The sequence below is a fragment of the Quercus lobata genome, chromosome 9 (genome assembly GCF_001633185.2).
Source record: "Quercus lobata isolate SW786 chromosome 9, ValleyOak3.0 Primary Assembly, whole genome shotgun sequence".
NCBI lineage: Eukaryota > Viridiplantae > Streptophyta > Magnoliopsida > Fagales > Fagaceae > Quercus > Quercus lobata.
Genome location: NC_044912.1, coordinates 10578683 through 10604716, shown reverse-complemented (window position 1 = coordinate 10604716; position 26034 = coordinate 10578683). Strand labels below are relative to the sequence as shown.

The following is a 26034-nucleotide window of genomic DNA, read 5'->3' as shown; positions in this document are numbered from 1 at the left end:
CTTTTTCTTGCTGATTTTTGTAGCAGCAACTTCTACAACACCAGATCTTGAGTTTCTTCAAAGAATATTGCCGGTAGAAGACTTGAGAGTACTTTGGGTGCAAATCCCTAGATCTACAAATTAGAGGCACAAGATGCACTCTTTTCTCTATCAAAAAGCTCTGAAAACATAGTTACGGTTTTCCTTATATACTAGAAGTGTTTCACTTGAAACCCAAAATATTTAAGCAAAGTTCGGACTGAAATAGAATTCTACATAAATTTCATGTCTGCGATTTTCGATCGGTCAGATCTAATTTTCGATCGGTCGGATTTCACTGAATTTGAATTCTCATTTCTGCAACTTGAATGTTCTTGTGTTCTAACTTGTAACACCTTGAGCATTGTCTAATAAACTCTATAGACTCTAAGATCTATACCTAGACAAGTTTGTGCTCACAGTTTGCCAATTGTTTTAAACTTTTAGAACCTAACAATATGAAATATCCTTCACTTTGCTGTTCTTACTACCCTTTATTCTCTTCTTTACTCTATTCTACTCTAGGAGGCCTAGTTCCCTCGAAGAAATACCATAGCTATTTCCATTACTTGATTAAGAACTATTGAGTTCTTATTAGATTCAAATCCTTGTTCTCCTCATAAAAGAAAGTAGGCAATCGCACTAAACAACAAGGTTGTTTTCCTCAACTACAGGAATTAAATCATTGATTTGGTAGGAATGTAATGGAATTATTTAATTATATATAGCTCTATAATATAAATCGTTTTATTTGTAAGATTTCGAAGATCATGAAAAACAAGTGTTGGAAGCAGAACTTCATCAATATGAGCATAATTTAATTTGACATCCAAATTTCAAAAAATTTTCAAGTATTTATGATATTTGCCAATGGGTTGTAAGAAATAGAGAATCAAGAACTTACCTACTTATTTAATAAAGTGATCATACTTGTACCTACTCTTCTATAGTTTCTACTACAAATACAAAGCAAGCATTTTTTATTTTTCAACTTTAATGTCGTCAAACAAGACTTTGCAACAAAATATAAGATACTCCTTTAACGTAATAAACAACTTAGCATGAGAGAGAGAGAGAGAGAGAGACAGAGAGACAGAGAGATTTTACAATATTTTTGCACTTGTCAAAGGGCAAGTACATTTCTTTCATAAGATGGTCATTTATAAGGTGGAAGCTCCAATACCTGGTTGTTTCACAAAGCACTAAATAAAACAGTGAAACTTGTATTTTCCGGAGTCCTCCATCTATCTACATATGAACCTTTTTTTTTTCGAATTTCTATCAACAAAACCAAAATGCTATTTCAAATTTTCAATTGCCTTAACCCTGAATCGAGCAGGTGTCCTGTAAGAAGAAGATTTTTCCCTCCATCCTGCTAGCTTTTTCAAGAAAGTTAATACTTCCGAGGGATCACACAGAGAGTATAAAGCTCCTGTATCCTTCGGAATGGAAGATACAATAATTGGATAGCCATGTCCTCTACTTCGAATGACCTGAAAGAATTTACATGAACTATAACTAAGTTCCAACAAGTAATTGCATCTAGTCTAATTTAAACTTTTATATAGTTATTATATTATTATGGAAACTTTTTTTTTTTTTTTTGTGTATATATGCAAAAACTTCCATTAATTTTTTTTTTTTTTTTTAAGTGACATTTCCTCTAAAGCATTTCACTATGGATATTTCTTGAAGAAAATTTTTGAGTTCCTACAAGCTAAACCCTCTCCAACAAATTTTTAGTTGGAAAGAGTAATGTTCACCAAAGTGCTTTTCTATATATCATATTAAAAATTACAAAAAAATAAATAAATAAACGAGGCTCTTGGAACAACTGTGTGATTGGGGCACCGGTGAAAATAGCTTTCAAAGCAAAGGAAAATGGTTTTAAAAGGAGGAAATGTTTTTAAGCTGAATACAACTTTTCCTGAGTTCTTAGAACAACATTTTCCTGCTTAATAATGCAATCAAATATAATAAGTGGGATCATGTAGGAAACCTTGAAAGCATCTTCATCAGATCGATCATCCCCAATGTAAAATGGGAGGACATTAGTACTTGAGTCGCTAAAGCCTAAAGTGTCAAGTAAATATTCCAATGCATGACCTTTGTTCCATTCAATAGATGGTCGTACCTCCAAAACCTGTAAATAAAATTACATGCCACATTGAGAACAAGAAAATCTATGGCAAGCAAGGCAAAATTCAAGATTTAAGGTTAATCCTCTTACCTTTTTACCCTCAGTTACGTGAAATTCTTGGTATGTCTCAACTACAGACTTGACCGTCTCTTCCAACATGCCATAATCCTGCACGTGGAAAAATAATCCATATTTTGTAAATGTCCCAGTATATATTTTGATTAACCTTCAACAATATCAAATGTTATTAAACTATTAGATAATCATAGTCGGTGATAACTTCATTGTTATCGTTGCTATTATAGAACCGTACACAAGAAAGCTACTTTCATTTAAATTTTTTATATTATTAAATTTAATGTAACATTATGAAAAATAAAATTAATTAATTAAAAAACCTTTGATCAAGACCTTTGGTCTTTACTCAGACCTGATGAAAATAATGGGTTCACTTTTTATGGACCCGTTGAAAAATGATTCTTGAAATTCAAATGAAAGTTACTTGTCTATGTATCATTACATTTTATCTTTCCCAAGTAATATTGTTACAGAGCAATGCTCTTCAAAAACATTAATTAGGTTTGTAATAGGTAAATTAATAGGTAATTCATGTGATCTTTAAAAAATAAAAATAAATTTATGAGGATAACAGCCAAGAATCTTCACCTCTTCTCTCACTTGCCGATAATGTACAGATATGCAGAACCTATTATCCTCTACCCTGGCACCTTGTATTGTCTTCGTTTTTTCCTCCAAAATTCTGTATATCTGTCAGGAACAGAAGAAACTGATCTTATATATGAAACTGAGTCTGGCAAAGGAAAAAAAAAAAAAAAAAACTTGGGATGGTTTTTAACAGAATATCTAATACACTACTAGTTTGAACGATTTGATGGTGTGTAATTATTTCTATGTAACAAAAAATATAGACACGCTCAAACATGTATAGACACACATATATTGCATACAAAATGACCCGATGGCATAAAATCTACTTAGATGTGATTAATCCTCTTTGCAGTTGGTTCATTGATTAGGAGAAATAACCATAGAAAGTTAGCTAACCTTTTGAATTGCAGGCATGAATTTCTTAGCAGGTTGGAAGAGAACTTCACCCCCCTAAAAGATGGGAAATTCATGTTATTCAAGGAAATAAGAAAATAATTATTACTCCATTAAACACTATTCAAATGAAAATGATATAGAAATTTTTTCATCATATCATGTTACAAGTTTTTAGAAAATTGAACATGTTGGTTGAAAGGCCTTTATCATGTGACCACTCCAAGTATTTCTTTAATCATGGTGTTACCTTGAGAATCCTATTACTTTCTAAAATCATGAAATGCATATGTAGAAGAAGGAAAAAAAAAATAGAAAAGCAGACTGACCTTTTTGTCAGGGGCTATTTTATGGTTCTTGCCATCACCGGACTTAACTACTCTTGGTGGAGCCATTATATCCATCCCATGGCTCCCAGCATAATAAACATTACTCAACTTAACAAAATCTTTTACCTAAGCAAAAGAGATCCAAGTAGAAAAACACAGTTATAGAAACCTCAAAGAGTGTACAATTAGATTAGCAAACAATTAAAGTATTTGTAGTGATTAGATTATTACCTTGTCTCTGCACCTTCCACTAATAATGGCTGTTGGAAATTTTTTTGCAACTTTACGCACTGCTTTACGCATCTGTTATTAATTATAGTAAAGGATAAGATAAATAGTAAAAAATTGGTCTTGTAATTTTTATATTATGGTAAAGAATAAGATAAAGAGTAAAAATTAGTCTTGTAATTTTTATATTATGGTAAAGGATAAGATAAATCTATGTCACATAGAGTGAAGTACAAAATTAGACTTGTAAATTGTAATGTTTCAATTCTTAGTGTTATTTACCTCATCAGACATGATAGCGAGATCAGGATCATTTACAATAGGAGAGAGGGTCCCATCGTAATCTAAAAACACGACAATCCTCTTCCCTTTTGTGGCTTTCATCATACGGTCAAATGAGCGTAGTGCAGAAGGGTGTTCCACCTAATATTTTGTATTCAACCAAAAAAACAAAAACAAATTAATTATTTAAATATAAGACTCAGTTTTTTTTCTTCTTCTTTTTTGAGTGTAGGGAGTACAACTTTCATGGTCATATAAACTATGCCAAGTTCAAGTATATAGTAAAATTTTAATAACGTACACAATTGAAGCTTACCACCCAGGAATTATAACTTGAATTCAAGAATATAGCTTCATTTGTGGTAGAATAGCCATTGACTTTGTTCTCTTCATTTTTTGTTTCTGGAATAGGTTTAGGTTGGACCTTTGGTTTATAGGAAGGTGATCTTTGCAATCCCATTGCCTGTGTAAGTGTCCAAAATTTCTCTTAATCATCACCGATAGAAAAATTGAAAGGAAGAAACTAAAAGGAACTATAATATTAATTGTTGAATTTTGTTATTGATGCAAATCAATCGGGCCGAAAATGTAGTGGCCCTGGTGGGTGTTAGTTCATGTAATTAAAGCCCATTAAAGCCTAGGGTCTAGGAGCCAGAAAACCCAAGCTCAAAAGTCCATAATCCATATATGCCTATGTCATCTAACCAATCTGAGAAAATACAGCCCAGAATGAATTTGATAGGTACCTGTAATCCAAAAAAAAAAAACCGCTGGCTGATCTGGTCAATGTTGTAAACTAATAATTACCTCCAATCCTGCAACAAAACCCAAATTATTAATACATAATTTCAAAAGGGAAAAGGAAAACCATCATCAACTTTTCAAATAAGCAAAATGCAAGATCAAAACAAAAGATCAAAGAACTAAGAAAAAGGAGAAAGATTAAACACTTAATCCATTTTCAAATAAGCAAAATGCAAGTCCAAAACCAGAAAAATAAAAATAAATAAATCAAAGAACTAAAAGAAATACTAAATTGGGTTTGTTAGTGATTATTAGTCATGAGCATAGGGCAACTCAAATGGCCAATGATCTCTAGCTACTATACCATACTATGAGAACCTTATATGAAAGATTGATGATGACCCAGATGATAGAACTGAAACTTAGCGAGTTGGAGTGTAGCTCGCATGCTGTTTTTATAGGCATCGTTTCCATTTGTATTAGATCTTATTGGCCCACAGTATGAGGTGGTGTGCATTACTATCGATCAACTTGATGTTCCCGCACTTGATGCTTTTTTTTTTCTTGTTTCTTTTTGGTTAAACTTGGATCATATTAATCATTAATAGTACTACCCTGATGGGAATGGGAGATAATTACAATTTACTTATCAGAGTTTAATAACCACACAATTGTGCTTTCAATATGTCACTATTGCATGTGTGGTTTAATCTGGCACAGCTTGGTTTAATTAATTAGTACAATTTTTTTAACTTCATTTATTTGATATAATTATATTTTTTACTCAATTTATATTTTAAGTAAAAATAAACTAGCCAAATTAACAATTATATATGTTTTCCACTATTTGGGTAAGCTTTATTTCAAATAACGCTAGTCTAGTAAAATTGAGCAATGAATTCAAAACCCATAGAGTATATACGAAACTTACTTCTTCTTTTTCTTATCATTATCATTATAACTAACCAGGAAATAGCTAGAAACTTTTTTTTTTTTTAATTTCATTGTCGAGTATAATTAATAACAAAAACTAAAAAGTCTCATCAATCTAATTCTGCATGCATGTTCCATGTGTTATAATGCCTCTATTGTTTCCCCGGGTCATTCTTAATAATTAGATTGACTTGTATCTGATGCTCATTAAATGTGACATAGACACAACACGACACATGTTTAAAAATATTCACGTGTCGGTTTTAGTGTCTTGGCCAATAATCTAGACAAAAATCTTACCCCTTAAGAATTGAACTTCAATCTTCTACCCATCCTTATAAAAACTAATTACGATAAGTTGGTTAATCAACCTCTATTAGACAAACTCAAATTATTCTCTTTTCACATACTAATATAATTCATGCTTAGAATAATCTCTAATCTTCTCTTAAACATTTTATTTTAATCCCTCTCTCATGTAAGGAAAATATTCAAGCTAAGATTTCAATGGAGGTTGGTGGTATACCATTACACGTGGTTGTAAGAATTAATTGAATATCATGAATTAGTTTAACAAAGTATCCATGGGCTTACCCAAATGTACCATGAGATGTGGGACAATGATTACCACATGCGAGTTCCCTTTTTCGTTTCTCAAAAAAAAAAAAAAAAAAAAGTACTATACTAACACAAGTTTTTTTTTTTTTTTTTTAAATCAAGGTCGTTTTCACCTAAATTTAAGCTTTTTTTTTTCTTTTCTTTTGGTAAGGGAATAATAATAAATCTAAAAACACAACCATTTTGACAAAATTTATCACAATCACTGACATAACAAATAGCAATTAAAGTAATACTATTTTCAAATAAATCCACTACTAATATTTCTTTTAATAGCACCAATCACAAATTAATTTATTAGGGGAGTAATCTCCTTAAGCCAATTTCAGTGCAACCAACCATATATAAAGTGACATGTATTATAACTAGTTTCAGTGGGCTCCGTTAGAATCATAGAGTTAAAGAAAGGTCCTTCTCCAAATATAACATTTTTAAAAAGAGCAACACACAGAAACAGTAGGAAAACAAGGGGAGAAAATTTCATTTTTGACCATAATTTTATAGACCCTATGACTTGACTTTATACACTTCAGACAACTGAAAGGTTTTGTCTCACAGTAAGGTTCCAATCAGGCTGATTCAGATGACAATGACATTTGCTAGTGTGAAAAGAGTCTTAGGCTCTCAGTTAACATCGAAATAACTTAATATACAATGAATGGTAGATTTGTTTGTCTCCACACTAAGTACCACCATGCCTCAATCTAACTCCTTCCGCCAACTGAATTAGAATTTAATGAATTGTATAAACATAGCCTAACAATATTTCTCTCATTATCACTCCCACTTGACTGATTAAAGGGCACTAACTAAATAGATTAAATTTTAAATTGACTAGTGGAGGCTCATGGGAATAACAGTAAACATATATGTATGAGGAACAAAGCAGGAACAAAGTTTAAAATCTAGAAAATCATGAACAATGAAGCTAGAAATTGACTAGTGGGGGTTCATGGGAATAACAGTAAACATATGCATGAGGAACAAGGTTTAAAATCTAGAAAACCATGAACAATGGAGCTAGTTTACATGACAAGCAAGGACAATTTCAACATTGAGGACTCCAGGGTTTTCTAATTTTGTGAAAGGATCAGTACATGAATATGTTGCTCAAGCATAATAGGGCGTGTATTGCAATGACCTTATTAGGGTTTATAGAGTAGCAATAGTGTCTAGGGTTAGATGTGGATGGGTTTATTACATCATTGGATTCCTTGGGCCAATACACAATAAACATAAAACCCAATATCTTTAACAAGACAATATGAGAGAAGTTATTAATAAGCATCTTTAACATTTAAGACACTAATTCTCATGCTCAACCCCACAATATATCAATTTTGGGGGAAAACACTTATTATCGCACTAAGATCCAACCTTTAACTGCCATTGGACAATCTAAATTTAATATAATAACTACAAAGAGTTTTTTCATTTGAGGGACATTAACATGAGAGAGAGAGAGAGAGAGAGAGAGATTGTCTAATTTGAAGGAAAGACTTTCATGGAGACAAATTAAGCCCTCACTAAATAAAGAAAAAATTGTTTGTGGAAAAAGATAACAAGAGCATTAACATTATTTTAATAAAATTTAGGACATGATATGTAATAAAAACTAAAATATTACTACCTCCAAAATTGACCAAAATAATTTTTAATTATATGGGGTGCATGCATCTAAAAAAGTTTTTTTTTGTCTTTTCTTCATAAGAGATTTGAATTTAGGTTCTCTGTTGTTGGAGAACAGAATGTGGCATGTGATAAAAACTAAATATTACTTCCAAAATTAACCCAACTTTTTTTTTTTTAATTATATGGGGTGCATGCATCTAAGAAAGTTTTTCCCCCTTAGAATGAATTTGAATCCAAATTCTCTTTTATGGGAGAAGTAGATTATGCCATTGAGTGGCTCTTGACGCATCTAAAAAGTATGAAAATAAATATTAAACTATTAAAATGTGAGTTAGGTTCAAGTTCCATCTAATATGATTTTTGTCAATATGAAATCAATAATAAAATTTGTTTGACAAACTTATTATTAGATTACATATTTTCCTCATAAAAAAATAATTACATATTTCCCTATAATCTCTATGCTTATCACATATTAAGGTAATTAGAGATTAAGAACTTTTTCATCTTTAAATTATAGAAAATTTTATAGGTTGAGTCCAGCTTATTCAATCTGTGTTGTTTAGGATTCAGGTTTATTGGACAAGTTCCTTTATTCTCTCTGTAAAGGTAGTTAAGGATATTGAAAAAGCTCTTTAATTCATACTTGTGGAGTGGTTTTGATCAAGCTGTTCATAAGGCCAAGGTTTCTTGGAAACAAGTTTGCTTGCCTAAATCTGAAGGAGGTTTGGGGTTAAAAAGAATCACAGACTGGAATAGATCTACAGTCACAAGTCACATCTGGAATTTACTAATTCAAGCAGGATCTTTATGGGTGGCTTGGGTTCATAAATACCTCCTAAAAGGGAAAAACCTCTGGGAGGTTAAAATACCCCAGAATTGTTCCTGGAGTTGCAGCCAAATTCTGAAACTCAGGGACCTGTAATAGGTTTTTACAAATAAAGGTTGGTGATAGTAGCAAAATTCATCTTTGGTATGACAATTGGCATCCTTCAGGGGTGCTTAACTTTAAATTTGATGTTCAGGCTATTTCGCGGCAGGTAGTTATCCTTCTGCTAAGATATCTAGTGTCTTGGTGGATGGGCAGTAGCATTGGGGAGTCCCTAGAACTCTTGATCAAATGATTTTGCATCAAGATTGCAAGCTTGTTCAGACTCGTGAGGAAGACACCTTGGTTTGGGTCCCTACAGCCAATGGTTGTTTTTCTTGTAAATCTGCCTAGGAAGCTATTAGATATATGTGTGCTGAGGTAAATTGGTACAGGTTGGTCTGGGATGCAGCTATTATGCCTAAGCATGCTTTCTTTTTTTTAATTAGCCATACAAGATAGACTCTCTACTTGTGTCATATTAGCAAAATGAGGCTGGCAGGGTGATTGAGTGTTTTCTGTAGAATCAGTGTGAAACAAGAGAATTTATTCTTTGAATGTTCATTCTCTGGTGGGATCTGGAAGAGAGTGGTATTTATGGGTGTTAGAATTATGTGGTTAAATAATTAAATTTACCATATCACAATAGTTTAAACTTTCGGGACAATTGGTAATTTAACATAATATCAAAGCAAGAGGTAGGTAATTTAACAATAGGATTGTCTTCAGCAGTGAGTGTCCACTGGCATGAGGTAATCAATTGTGGTCAACAGCTAGGAGGGAATTGTGTTTGATCTAGAGTGGATAAAAATTAAAATGTTAATTAATTGCTGCTGGTGTGTATCATTTATGGAGACAAAGAAACAATGTCAGTTTTGTTAAAACTCTCTATTGACTGAAGACCAGATGGCAAAAGGCATTAAGAATGAGATAAAAAAATGGAGAATTGAGGGTGACTATTTTAAAGAAAAAACCTACAGAGCTGTAGTGCTATCTTAGCCTTTGTTGAGTTATAGTCGGTTTTTAGTGTGCAATGTTTGTTTGTAGTGTAGGTGTAGCTAATAGTTTTGTATGGTGAGTTGTTTCTGTAGGCAGGTCTGAATGTACAGCTCGCTGCTCCAAGTTTAAGTGCTCTGATCTATTGCACTCTATTTTATATTCTTTATATATGCACTGGTTAGAAATGATTTTACTGCTACCCCAACACCCTCCCCCCTTCAACTTAGTACCTAGGCTAGGGAGGTAACACTTGGACCAAATGTCTGGTGTTATAGGAGGTAATTATATTCTTAAAAGTACAGATTAAAGTTGTATAAAATAGTTCTATATATACATGTGTGTGCGTTTTTTTGGGTTTGCTATTGCCATTTTCACCATGAATCACTTATGACTTCTTTAATATTTCCATTAAGAAGTTCCAATTGTTTAGAAGGAAACCAAAGATTGGTTGGAAAGAAAGAGAAAGAATCAAGAAATTTCAAGGCACACGGTTCTCTACTTTTTATATATATATATATATATATGAATTTATTAACGTGTGCCTTAGGGAATACATTAGTAAATTATTTTAGAAATTTTTTTTATAAAAAAAAAAAGTAATTAATTTTTTTGACAATTTTTTCAATTTCTCATGAAAACTTTTCTAAACTAACCTTAGGCCCATTTGATAATATTATTTTAATAAAGTTATTTAAGTGTCGTGAAAACATGTATAAGTGAAAATATGTTGTGAAAATACGTGTTACATTGTTTAAACATCAAGAACTGACAACACAAACAACACAACCAAACACGGCGCAAAACAAGTTCAACAAACCAAACTCCTGTTCAATTAAAAAAGCAACGAAGAAAACGCAAAAGTAAAACACAAAGGACAAAGCCAAGGCAGACAGAAACCCAGAAAAGCCCACACCACACGTGACACGTATCAGAAAAACACGTACAAATCCAACTGTCAACTGCCATCTAAACCAACTAATAATAAAAGTTAAAGTGTAACCCTGACTTTGAAACCGAAAGTGCTAAAGGCTTGTTGGACAATTAAAAAGGTTTTAATTAGCAGACAAAGTACAAAAGACACAAATCACGTGTCAATGAGGTACTTGGCTAATCCAAAAGCTTTGGACATCTAGGGGTTTACCTTGGTGGAAACGTCTAGACACTGTTTTAGACTCATAAGAAAAGCCCCAAAAATTAAGATCCACAAAATTTGTCACAATTTTTTATTACAATTGTAACATAAGAGATTATGATTAATGAAGAAAAAATAATGAATTCATGTATAAATGATAATTAACTATTCATAATCTTCATCGTCAAAATTATAATAAAAAAATTATGAAATAATTTATGGTCTTAAAACTAGTCTCAAAGCCCCCAAGAAACCATACAGGACACAAAGGACGAAGTGTCAGTTCAACTTCAAAGAAACCACCTGGAAGTGATGTTGAATATTCGTAGGAAAGACTATCTAAATAATAATATTACGTTTATGGAAGTATTAAGTCATTACTTATTAATTTAATAATTCAAAAGGGTGATCAATGCCTGTCTTTTGTTTTTTGGTCACTTTTTTGTGGGGTTATGAAAATTTTTTATACTAATTCTTCTTGTGTTCACTCACACCTAACTATGAAGTGGAAATTGATTATGGACCAAGCAAAGTCTAACATTGAATATTTTAATATTATATGCGAACAAAAAAGAAAGCTTGAATAAGGTACAATACCTGGTATATGTGCTTGTCTCTTAGTTCAAAAAAATAGTGACCACCACTTGGTAATGATTTTGATTTTGAAAACCGGATTTAGAGCCGCTGATTAGTGATTAGGAGGTTATGATGCTGTAAGTACTTTTAAAATAAGTAATTTTTTATGAGAGAGTTTTGATCCAAACCAATGTAATAATTATGTCAATCAAATTATGAGAAATTAGCTTATAGTCTTTAAACATGTATGGCTATGGTAGTAATAGCAAAAAAATCGCAACATAATATTCAATAAAGTTTGGTAATTTTCCACTCCATTAAGATAAAACCAACAGATCATAGAAGCAATCCTTTTCTTGTTTATCATTATTTTCAAGATTGGGATTGATTAATTGAATATTATTGCTATAAGAGCTAAACTTAAACGTTTGCTTGTTTATCATATAAGCAATCTGTTAAGAAGCTTATAAAGAAGGATAAGGTTTTATCGAAATCGATTTGAAGGAATTTACCTTAACCTATTAGGTGTTTTGATTTCAAACGGTCCATTTTTTCATATACTTTATTTTTTATATATATAAATAAAATAATATTTCAAATATATAGCATTCATTCTATAATGAATACTTTTTTATTATTAGACTAAAATACCAATTAAATTTTGATGTAAGCAAAACATACATGGCTATTGGCTAGCACTTTCCTCTTTGCCCGTGTCATTACATGTGCTTCATGATGGAAAAGAAAAGTCTGAAATTTCCATTAAAATATATATATATATATATATATATATATGTCTAAAGTTAGTAAATGCCTCTTTTAAAAACAAAGAAGTTAGCAAAATGCCAGCCTAGGAAAATGCATGTGCTAAAATTTTCCATTGCCACCAAACAACTCCCCAAGTATAATACTGCTCCAATATGCTTTAAGCCTTTAACCCCTTTTCAGGTACCAGTGCAGTCCTTAACTGGAATGTGACCTTCCAAGGGGGGGTGCTTATGTCAGAAATAGAAATTTTAGATCCATAGACTTAGACAGCTTTTGTCGCAACTATCCTATATAGCATACTGTTATTGGCTACCTCTCACTTTCATATGAACTCACCAATTTTTCTCCACTACTCACAATCTGTCATGTACATAATTGTGAGGCAAAGTTGTAACTTAGTTTGTAGAACTAAAATTTGTTTCAAAAAATATTTTCACACTCTTAATACAACTTTTGTCACAAAATTTGTATCCCTAAATTAAATCCTCTCTTAACACACACAAAATAAAAATTACCAAGGAATTTGGTGGACCCTAGAATCTAATTCGTGGCACTTCCCAGTTCCCACATATGACAGCTTCTTGGCTGTGTGATGAAATCTGGGCCCAAGGTCTTTGACTGAAATCACGGGCTTATGCTATATTGTACGTACGGTGGGCTCAACTGGCCCTCTTGCCCAATCAACTTATGGGCCCTAAGAAGAGGCACGTGTTCGGTCGTTAACCATAACTTCAAAAACAGACATAGAAAAAGACCACTCAATAACCGAAAAGACTATTCAAAAACTCACCTCAAGGGAATTGACCAGAGACAGAGGACTCTACTTTGTTTTGTTTGGCAAGAGGGAAAGAGAAAAGACACAGAAGGTATAGAGAGAGGTAGCCCATCTTATCATCAATATACTAATTGGTTTAAGGTAGGTGAAATTCAAACTAGAGTTTCTTATTCGATTATAAGAAATTTTACCAATAGTTAGAACCTACAAAACCGTAAGAGTTAAATCTCTATAATTTTTTATTCTCTTTTCATATAGAATAAGATTTTATAAAGTTATAAGCCGGTTTTAGTGAGCTCAATGCTAAAGCCTATTATCGTGAAATTATTTTAAGAAATTTTAAATTAGAGAAGTTATCAAACATATCAAAACAATTACACCATCCTACCATTTCTTCTTTCTTTTTTTCTTCCCTCTGCCCTTTCTATTCAACCAAACAGAGAGTAGGGTCATGACCATGGATATTGTATCACGCACTTAATCTCGCGTGAAAAAGATACAGCAATTCATAAACAGATCTTCCGAAAACCTTTTTCTATTCCTTCGCCCCAAAAAATGAAAATTAGTAATTATTAGGTCGTCCTAAAGTACAATAACATGGTATTATCTTCTCAAATATGCTTACCGAAGTTCAAAAAAGGAAAACTATGGCAATTTAAGTAAGAGAGACGTGAATGGAAGAACTTGTCCGCCGATTTCGTCAGTTATTAGAAACGCACATTTTAAAGTAGATTCTATAAATAGCAAATAAACCAAAACTTTAACATCTTCAACACAGTTTCTAGCTAGCTAGGTGAGTCAAAAAGGCATGCATGAATGACTGTGAAACATGAAAGAGAACAAACAAAATGATAATTTTCAAAGTGGGTATTATCATAAACACAGTATTCTCTGCCTAAAAGCTCCAAAAAAAGTTCTAACATAACAAGAATTAAGAGAACAAAAGATTGCAATGAAAATAAAAAAGGAACTCACCAAATTAGATGCAACTTGATATGAAATATTCTTGATTGCTTTGCCCAGTGCTTGAGAAGGAAAATAAATGAGTTAGGGAAGCTTTTGGGAACAAAAGAGAGAGTTTTGTGTGTGCAGGAAAAAGTTTTGAGTGGTGAATGTAAAGGTTGTGGAGATATAAATGGTGACCGAGAGAGGTCAGGGGGTTTATTTATAGAGGCAAGAAAGTGAGGGGTTTAGGACTTTAGATATGTATTGGAAGTTGGCCAGGTGCCACATGCACAATGAAGCCATGCATCTCATTGCATTAAAAGATCCTCTAAGCTTTTTACCATATTTGAAATTCAATAAGTCTAATTACCTAACAAATTTCATAAATTTTTTTCAATTATTGAGGCAATAAGTTGTAATTTGTGATCATCAAATGATTTTGTAATTAACTCCTCCTTTTTTAGGAGATTTGGGATTTAGATTCTTCCTCCCATAATTGTAACTATGGAATTATTTTAAAAAAAAATTGTAATTTGTGTAGAATAAAATTGATGTTAATTATAATTTTTTTTTATAAATACGATAAAATTTTAATCTACGGCGTTTGCCCTATAATAACCGATGTATAACCCGTACATATGTACAATATAATTAAAAATAATCATAATTATACATATATATGGGTTCAAATTATATCTAGTGTAAGAGTTACACATTTTTTAAGCCATAGATATATACATGAATTTTACTCCTTTTTTTTTTTGTTAGATATACACATGAGTTTACTTTTTTTTTTTATTGGGTTTTTATGGTTTATTTAAATTATATTCCTCGTTTTTTGCATAACATTAACTCATTTAGAACAAAAAAAAAATTTAAACTTATATATACATACATACATACTAGCATATAACCATGCATAAGTATGGATGCATTTAAAATTAAACACAATTTTTATCATAAAAATATAAATAATTAGTCAATTTAAAAAAAAAAAATAGCATATAACACATTCATACGCATGGATACATTTAAAATTAAACTCAGTAAAAATATAAATAATTAATCAAATTATTTTAAAAAAAAATTAAATGTAATTAGTTACATGTTAAAATTCTTACCTAAATTTAATACTACTTATGATAATTTTTTTTTCTAATTTTCAATAAGATAGAACGTATGGTAATCTTTATTGTGTGGTGATTTTTATTGGGTATATGAGATTTTTTTTTTAATTTTATAGTTTATTAATATTAGACTCTTAGTATTTTGCACTTGTGGGGCCCAAATAATTTATGGGCCAGGCCCATTTACCCATGGGGAGTCCAAAGGCCCAAGCCGAGGAGGGCTATGGCCCAAACTCGATAATATAAAGCACAAGATAGCCTTGGGATACAGCCGAGGACAGTTCAGTCCTCGGCAGACCCAAAGTCTCACCGGAGAGAGGGGCAAAAGCGGTATAGGACTAAACTTGAAGGAAAATCTAAAATATCCAGGCTGCCTTTACTGCCATTCAATACTCTGCACCTGACAGAGCCGTATTCTTTGGCTTTTACAAACACCCCCAACGACTTTGGGTATGGGCTGATGGGACAAGTATCAGTCTTGGAAAGGTTGACCCTATACGTGGACGAAGGACAGTGAACGCAGGCGAGTATAAAAGGAAAAATAAGTAACCTAGAGAAGGGGCTGGGAAAAATAGCCAAAAACCAGAGCCTCCCAGCCCACCTCCAGGAGAAAGACTCCAAGGGTGAAGACGACTTAACCACGCATGAACACCACGAAAAACCCACCGCCTGGTGACCAAGGCCTAGCCTTACAAACCCACGCTCTACAAATGATATTGTTTGGGCCTTTTTACGTACGAACCCAACACTGTTACGGTTCGTTACGAATCGTGTCCTTACAGCACTCATTAACTCACTTGGCACAAAGATTAAAAAAAAATGGACACATGGCACAAAATTAGCTCACAATTGAATTCTAATTGAATTTTCTCTAAGATTTTACTTTATATATATATATATATAGAGAGAGAGAGAGATGAGTAATACTACAGACACAAATTATTTTACAATATTTTTACAAACTATTGATGTGATAAATTATTACTATTTATATTCTAGGCTTACCACTAACATCACATTTTTATTTACCAATAATTATTTAGAAAATGGTAAAATCGCATTAGCAATTTGTAAAAATGATATAAAATAATTTGTGTCGGTAACATTACTTATATATAGATTAGACTCTTCATCTTTTGCACAACATTAACTCACACACACACACACACACACCAAAAAAAAAAAAAAAAACTTAGATAGGACACATAGTGCAAAATTAAATACAACTGGAATCCAATTTAGAATCCAATTAGATTTTTTTTAAGTTTTGACTTTAATTATATATATTATTATTATTCTTTATCATTAGAATAAGATACTTATTGATTTTTTTGATCTAGGAAATATTCGAATTTCGGGTTTTTTTTTTCAAGAACAAGAGACTTTATCATTTGATGTTAATAATTATTGAATATAAAAATGATATTATATTATATTAATTACAACCTACTACAAATAATTTGTTGTGTGTGTGGAGACAAAATTTGCTGGAGATAATTGAAATGACTAAAATAGATCTAAGCGGTCGTGTAACATGGCCTGTGGCCTGTGGCTATGTACCTGTGTGCCAGTGGAAATGGCTTTAAAAATTGCCCTTTGTTCCTCAAATTATTGTCCTTTTGTTCCCAAAAAAACTACTCTAACCGACGTCCCCTATGGTTTTCAAAGTCTAACACAGACCACCCAATTTTGGATCATGTGATGTAATTTTTATATATGGAGTCAAAGAAAAATGAACCTAACCACAACAAAAAAAAAAAAAAAAAAAAAAAAAAAAAAAAAAAACCTTTTTCAACAGCCCTTAGATTTATATTTTGTTAAGCCATTGTTAGATTATGTCTTCCACGTTAATCCAATATAAATGGCTATTTGTTTTGCAGATGTTGCAATTAAAAAAAAAAAAAGTGAATTCTTTTTTAGATGAGGTAGATCTTAATTTTCAATTATTTAATTTAGATTTTGACAAGCATAATGAGCACATATATATAAATGTCGCTAAACCTGGAAACATGTCAATTTTATATGAGGTTTTTTTTTTTTTTTTTTAGAGTTTCAATTTATGGCATCTGTTTCTGATGATAACTCTTTATTATCAAACCAAGACTCCAATTAGTTTTTGAAGTAAGGGAGATTGAATTTCAGATTTTTTATTCAACCATCAGAGACTTTACCAGTTGAGTTAACTAAAACTCACTCAATTTTATATAAGTTACTCAGGTTTTCAAATAAATAAATAAAACATATAAGTTGCCCAATGATGTAAGTGAAAAGAGTTCCATCAAATATAATTTAAATTTGTCTCTATTTATGGCCAATGATATATATCATTTTTGTTCAATGTCATTTATTTGTATTTTCAACAGAAACATCGAAAGCTCAAAGTGATTTTAAATCTCTTTTATCCCACTTAAAATATATCCAAAAATAATTTGTTAAATTCTATCTTTTATTTTGGTAGAAAAATATTTTTACAAAATTTTTCAGCTTAAAAAATTTCATATTATCTAGGTTTTTGAGATAAAAATGTGCATATATCTATATATTTAGTTCATTTTTAAGATTAATCCAATTGAAATATTCAATCAAAAAAGCAAGCACAAAAATTCGTATGACATCAAAAGACAAATCTATTGTAATTGAGGAATACAATCTAGGCTGCCATTTTCCTTGATTTTTCGACTTCATTCTCTCTGGCTAATTTTTTTATAAATTAAATTCCATCAAACATCTTAATTTTCTATTAGCAGAAATAACAAAAGTTGTAATCAAACAGAACACAAGCATTAGGGTTTAGCTTTCCACTCATTTAATTTCTTTCCTTTGTATCTTGATGGATGACATGACACTAACAAATATATAATTTAAGAGCCTAAATCAAGCACAATTTTTCTTTCTCTCTTTATTTTTTTATGAATAATTTTTCTCTCTCAAGCACAATTTTTCTTTCACTCTTTATTTTTTTATGAATAATTTTTCTCTTTCAAGCACTTTACCCTCCCTCAGAAAACTCAACCACCACCACCTGTCTTTCATCAACCATTAAAACCTTGACTACCAATAATGTCAAATGAACTATATATTTTAAAGAGGGTTAAGAAATAATTTTTTTTTAAATAATAATAATAAAGGTAAGGTAAGGTAATTAACAACACCAAATATTCCATCCCCAAGAAATTTAAAGGAAAGTTGTCACACCCCGAATCAACCAAAAAAGATTCAATGAATCAAAACATAACCCTTTTAGATTACCCAAAAAAAAAAAAAAAACCCTTTTCAAAACAATCTTTGCTGGTTCTAAAAATTTAAAAAAAAAAAAAAAAAAATCAATGCACGCTGACATGATATATAATAATTTGCAAGATTTGGCATATTGACTATAGGTAGCTAGGGTTACTAGCTTTTTGGTCATTATTCTTGAAAACCCAATTAAAATATACAAGGTAAAGTGGAGGGTCGGTAAATGAAACCAACAGACACGCAATTAGCTAGGCTTTAGGGGTCAATGACCCAAACAGCCCTATCACTGTAGGGTCTCACTGAGGAAGCAAATGTGCAGGGAAGCAAATGTGTTTTTTGTCATAACACTATGACAGAGAATCCACCGTGCGCTGGTCTTTGTTCTAGAAGTGAAAAAATATTGAAAAGGCTGTCTCTTAATTCTCTTCAATTCTTTGCATTTGACCCATTGGGAAATGCCAATGAAACTTCGTTTAGGACTTTTATATTAGCTTGCATAGTCTTTGGCATCATATGCATATGCATTTAATAAATTAATTAATAGTGTAGCAATACTTAAGGATTCTTTGTCCCTTGTTGACGGCTCTTTGCATGTCGTCGGCGAAGTTACGTGGTAATTAACTAACTACAGAAACAAATTCCGATAAAAAAAATTATAAAAACATATATCAATCCCAAAATACAAAAGCCAAGATTGTCGGTAATTATGGTATGAACTAGAATTTGTCTTCAGAAAGGAATCAAAACGAGAAAGTTATTTATTTTTTTTTTTCATTATAGCATCTACCAGGTGTGAGAAATTTTTTTATAATTTTTGAGGTAACACGTTATGATTATTAGTGCATAATAAAAATCATTTAAAAGTGATGGTGTACCAACTATAATTTATCATTTTTTTTTTGAGAAACTATAATTTATCAACTAAATAAGTTATAAAATAGAAAACTAGTTATGATACTTTAATAACATTGGTTTAAGGAATATTTTTAAAAACTTTTTGATGGGAAAAGAAAAAAAAAATATCTGACTCTTTTTTTACAAGTTTTAATATTTTTCATGAAAATGATATCAATTTTTTTTTAATGGTCAATTAACAAATGTTTTAAAGCCACTCGTTAACTGAAGAAGAAGAAAAAAAAAAAAAAAAGTCTTGATCCTTTGGTGGGCATGAAGAATTATTGAATTTTCGAGTGTAATACTTACTCTCATATCAGATAAATAGCAAGTTCCATCATATACTTAATTAAAGAAACATACATTCATGTGAGAGGAAGAAACATATTAATGGAGTACTCAATAATTACTTAGACTCTTTAGTGGACATGAAGAATTATTGAATTTTCAAATGTAACACTTTTTCTTATATTAGATAAATGGTAAATTCCATCATATACTTAATTAGTAAAACATTCATTTATGTAGAAGGAAGAAACATTATTAACGGAGCACTCAATAATTACTTGGGTCGTGAATGAGCCCTTGATCTATTGAAAGGAGTTACATGGTTCCATTAGGACAAAATGTCACAACCCAAAAATAAATAAATAAATAAATAAAGAGCAAGAGAGCAAGAACCAAAAAACAAACTATTCTATTTCTGCTGAATCTGAACCAGTAGGACAGTAAAGAACGCATCCTGCTTATTTGATCAACTCTAAACCTATTCACTGAATGACAGGAGTATTATTAGATCACAAAATTATTGGTCATTAAAAAACAACAAAGATAAATAATAATGCAATGGAACTTGCCTTTTCGAAAAAGAGTAAAACACTGGCTAGTCATCTCCATTGAATGCACCATTGTCCTAACATGTCAGTGATTTTCTACTCTGACCAGGAAAAAGAAATTTGATCATTTCTTATCATTTTCAAAGCCTCCACTAGCTAGGTTAGGTCCAACATTATTAAGTGGACTGAAAATTGCCTTTATGTCTTATGGTGGAAGGAAATTGAACAGTTTCGAAGAAACTTGCAAGAAAGTGTGAGCAACAATTGGAGGGTTCATGCTGCTGGAAAAAGTGACTCTTATTATTCTTCAGTCTTCATACGCACAATAATGTGAGAAAAAATTTACTTGTATCTCTCAGAATCAGAATATTATATTTGCTTTAACAAATATACCCCATTCACATTAATTGAACCACGTAGAAAGAATAGATGGTCAATGGCGGAGAAAAAAAACAAAAGATCTTCCCTCACTTTCTTTAGATTTTTTCTTCTTCTTTAATTTGCATCGTAGTTTCGAGACTGTCAGTTTGCACAAGTTTCAATTTGTGAAGGTAAAAGGTAAGGGTTATTTGTAGACTTGTAACGTCGGTTTAATATTCTATTTTATATTAATAGTTGTTGAAGAAAATTTTTATCGGTTATTGGTTTTCTTGTTAATATAATTTTTTTATTTATTAATAATTACTCATTACATCAATAATTTATATAATAATTTATAATTTTTAGCATTTTTTATAATATATATATCTCTCGAATGGCAAATCCAAATAGGCTAAAAGCTCTGACTTGGACTTGTTGACCCAACTCTCTTAACCATAGATTAAGCCTTAGAAAAAACATAATGCTTCCAAGTCGAATAGAATCAAACATAAAATCATGCTACACATGTCTCAGCATAAGGTTAATTATTAAAAAATTATAAATTTAATCATTTAATATAACACTCCTCCTTAACTTGTGGGCGGTCTAAACCACCCTTATTAAGTGGAATCCAACGTCCGGTTTTTTTTTATTTTTTTTTATGGAAAGTAAAATAGAGAGATGGTTTGAATTCAAGAACTCCTATTTTTAATACTCCAATAAATTAATTATTATAGTCCCAAGAAATTATGAATTTAATCATTTAACCTAACATCTCTCTTAATTAATTAAAAGGTTATAGATGGAAGAGTGAGGTTGATTTTACTATTTCTTTTCTCTTTTGTTCTTTCTTGCATATTTGAACAAGTTGAAGAATTAAAACAAAAAAAATTAAAAATTAAAAAAAAATACTAGTTGAAGAAGACCAGTATATATATATATATATATATATATATATATATAGCGTTCGGATTTGGGACTGACTGTTTGACTTTGACCATGCACCAGCACCACGTTCATTGGCCGAAGCACAAATGTAAGCAAGTGCAAGGAAACCGTAATAAAAACAGTGACCGGAAAAGAGAAGAGCATGCAGAAAATAATCTTAACATTGCTACCTGCCAAGTGCCTAGCTAGACAATATAGCAACCGTGCATGGCTTTATTTATTTACATAATAGGCTAGTATTACAAATTATTTCATAATTTTTTTGTTATAATTTTGATATGGCAGATTATGAGTGGTTAACTATTATTTACACATGATCTTATTATTTTTTTCATCAATTACATTTTGTCACGTCACAATCGTGGCAAAAAGTTATAAAAAATTTTGTGGTCTAGAATTTTTCTTATTTACATCATCACCCTTGCTTTCCTTAGACCCAATATCCACCACATGATTTAGGTTTGAAAAATTGAGATATATTCAAGCTTTCAAACTCCACTAATTAATGGTTTTTATTAAATTCTTTAAAACCTCACCAGAATTTTCAATTTTCTAGTCAAAGAATCCAAGTAGTTTGTGATGGATTTTGAACCCTCTACATCACCTTTGTGAATATGCTTGTTTACTAACCCTCCCGGATATGATAGGTAAGAGCCAAGATATGTGACCTTTGAAGTGAAGTGGCCTTGATTAAGTCCCATATTTGCAATGAGCAAATTTCTAGTTTAGGAAGGAACATTGCTGCTAAAGAAAAACCTGAAGGTTAATAAAAATTTATAAGTTTAAACTTTCTTAAATGGAATGAGCATCTTTCTCAATTGCATGAGCAAACATAATTTTCTGTGCCATAATATTATTATTTATCTTTAATATTTCTACATAGACATCTCATTTTGTAACGACTAATGACATAGAACCACAACTACAATGATGAAATTATATCTATTTTCAAAATGAAAAGGGATTATCACTCTTAGTAAGCCCAAAACAAAAATGACTCATCAAGAGAACTCAATCAGAAAAGCAATGTGGAAAATTCAAGATATACACAGTCAAGCACATATCATTCCACGTTTAGATACAACTCACCTTGATTTCATTATAATATTGAGCAATGTCATGTACGGAATGGAGGCCCCCCTCTTATCTTAGCACACTACTTTTTGTCTAGAATAGTATGCTTACAATAGGCTCTAAGCATTCTCATTATGAATTGTAAATGCTAAATCTTAACATCAAGTTTGTAAAAAGTATATTCCATTAAGAATTGTAAATCCTATTAGTTTGCAATCTAGTTATAGTGGACTGCTATCTCTAGCAGCCCGCTAAAGCAAGATTGTAAAAAAAAAGTGATTTGTTTAATGGTAGTTGCTGGGTACAAAAATCATTATATGAATGGTAGTTATTTGAAAACATAAAGAAAGAATAAAAAAAAATATTTAAATGAAGTGGTAAAATAATAGAACCTTTGATATTTGGTGTATTGTAAAGTGAGATGTTAAAATGAATAAAATAATTTTTTGAGATGCTAAATGCTAAATTTTTTACAATTCTTAATGAGAATGAAAGCTAAGTTTTTTTTTTTTTTTTTAAATTATACTGGGCTACTCTCATGGTTAATTACTTGCCTATTAGGCCAAACACTGTGTATGCATTTGTGGGCAAAAAACTCTAAAACCACTTCCTATATAAGAAAACAATAAGCCAAAATAATGGGAGACCATGATTTTCTAAGGTATTTTGGGGAATGCAAGTTCTTCACCAAGCCACAAATGTCAAAGATTGTCAAGAACTTCTAATCTTACTTGTGTCATTCAATCACACTTTCACATCTTATGGACTGCAAAAAAACCCCCTAATTAAGTCAAACCAAATGTTAGAGACAATAACCAAAAACCTCCGCTAAACTTTTGTCTTTCAAAGCCCTTTTTTTCACCCATTAAGGTTTGCATAAAACTTTTAGGGCACATTTGGTACACTGAATATAGATTATAACAGGAATGGTAATCTTTATTACCAAGAATAAAATGTGTTGTAATGGAATAACTAAAATTATTCATTAGTTTGGTTGTGAGTTGTAATATTAGAATAAAATTTATGATCTATTTTAGGAAATATTTCACTCATACAATTATATTTCTTAGAAAACAATATATTTTAAATTTTAGAGAGATGAGTTATTTTTTTATGATTTTTTATTTCTATAATTGTTAGGTGGATATGGAAAGTTTATTTATTTGGAAATATATTAATGTTAGAAATTATTACACCTACTAAGGAATAGCTATTACAACCCTTTTAGAAAGAAATAGTTATTCCTCATTTTAAAGAATAGCTATTCATAAGGAATGACTATTTCTTGTAATAAAAACATAACCAAACTATTGAATAGCTAAACCATAGGAATAACTATTACATTACAATGCCTATTATAATCTACCAAACGTGCCCTTACATAAAAACCAAGTGTTAAACACTATCGAAAACCTCGGACGCAACTCATGTTCATTCAAACTTACTTTTCACATCATAGGGACCATCGAAAACCTCCAACACAACTTGTGTCATTCAAATGCATGCACTTGTCACACGTTAAATACCGTTAATAAATTGATGCAGCTTGGATTGGAAAATGATACTCCCCCATGGATGACTAGAAATCAATTTTGATGTTGCTATAAAAAAAAAGACAAAAATCTATTAATAAGGATTAAGGACTAAAAAATGAAATGCCTTCCAACTTATGTATTGAGAAATTATACTTGTGTTTACTCTTCCAGATTCTACTTTAGTTTCAAACGAACATTTTTAGCTATAAATATTTTCAAAACTATGCTTTATAATAAATCGAAGATCATTTTCCGACAAACTCTTTGAATTTGTATTACAAAATTTAATACAAAATCAATCATATATGATTTTTTAGGATTAAAAAAAAAAAAAAAAATTAGAGTTCCATTTTGATAGGTGATTGTGTTAAAATGTATTGAAAATAATTACTTTATGTCTTTTTCTTTCATTTATATTTTGTTAGTAATGAGTTTATGTTAATTTTTTTTTAAAGCAACGTATTTAGACTTCTTCAAATAATTAACTATTCTTTTGAGTGTACAACTATACACATTCCCCCAATTTCATACGCACCAGATTATTACAAGGAAAAATCCCTTAAGGGTGATCCCAAAATATTGGGTAAAAGTTTTGAACCCAAAACCTCATATATATCATGAGGCCCTAAATCTTAATTTCTACTTATTAATTTAGTCTTAAATCTTAATTCTAGTTTGATAGATTATTGAGTTAAAATGTATTTATAAGTAATTATTTTTGTGTCTTTTTCTTTTGTTCATATTTTTAAAAAATATAATCAGTAGTCTTTTGTTTATTTAATTTTTAATACAAAGTCTATGTTACTTTTATTTTTTATTTACTAATTCAATCTTGAATCTTAGTATAGTTCTTGTTTTTAAGGAATTTTTTTTTTCGTACTTTAAACCCCAAAGATGAAATTTTGATTCCTTCCTTGCCTCTCTCCCTTTTTGTGGTGGTCTTAAAAATATTGTATATTGAAGGGTGCGAAAAAAAAAAAAAAAAAAAAACACCAACAACAACAACAACAACACCACCATAAGCGCATGATGAACAAGAGTGCCTTGACCAAATTCAATAGTCCCCAAAACCAAAGAAAAGGTCATCTATAAAAAATATATATATTAGGCAAAAGTTAATTCATTCTCCTATTCAACAATCCTTTCAACATTATTTTTTAGAGAGCAATAATTATCCCATACATCTAATATATGCATATATATATATATATATATATATATATAAAAGTTCTCTCAAACATATGAGCCGACAACTATATAGACCATATATATTGTAAGAGAATCTGCATAGACAAAACACAAAATACCTTATTATGGGGGAGGAAAGAGGGAAAAGAAAAGTATTGAAATACGACCTCACAATCATTTTTCCCGTTCCTTTTTATTTCTCCCACTTTTTAATTGTACAAAGTACAAACCGTCCATAAAGTTTTCAATTACAGCCACCAATGAACTCTGGCTAAACTGGTCGGCACACACCAAAAAATATATATACTTTAAATATAAAAATAAAAAATAAACCCCTTCAATCACGGCCATTTTTCTAACACCTTTGACAGTTGAACATAAAATTAAGATATTGATCCAAACAGTTGTTGCAAGGTACATCAACAAGACAAGTGTAAGGCCTCACATATGTTGGGGAAGGGCCTGGCCCAATAAATAAATAAAAGCTGTTCCTAAACTAGTAATCGTCTTTTCCTTTTTTTTTAATTCCTCCTTTTTCTTTTTCTTTTTTTTTTTTCTTTTTTGTAATATAAGATAGATATTTTACTCTAGTCTAATCTAAGTATATATGTGTAAAGCCTCTCCTAGAGACTTAAACACTAGCCCTTACCCTTACACCCCACAATCACTTATATTTATGGAGTAACCATCACACTAACGATATGCGGTAATTTCCTCTCCATTTTTAAATCTATATATTATGATCTCCCTGTTTTTAAGTCTATATATTATGAAAAATCAACGTCC

General features: G+C 30.8%; 1 protein-coding gene across 1 annotated transcript; it reads right to left on the bottom strand.

Moving 5' to 3' along the window:
• Window positions 1-1153: 1153 nt before the first annotated feature.
• LOC115960729 (probable trehalose-phosphate phosphatase 2) lies at window positions 1154-14340 on the bottom strand. Its single transcript, XM_031079707.1, has 11 exons — window positions 14080-14340; window positions 4806-4874; window positions 4376-4522; window positions 4060-4200; window positions 3781-3852; window positions 3550-3675; window positions 3224-3277; window positions 2825-2926; window positions 2249-2326; window positions 2018-2161; window positions 1154-1511 (listed from the first exon to the last, which is right to left on the bottom strand). Exons 3-11 carry the CDS (start codon window positions 4517-4519, stop codon window positions 1317-1319), a joined length of 1056 nt encoding a protein of 351 aa, XP_030935567.1. The 5' UTR covers window positions 4520-4522; window positions 4806-4874; window positions 14080-14340; the 3' UTR covers window positions 1154-1316.
• Window positions 14341-26034: the final 11694 nt, after the last annotated feature.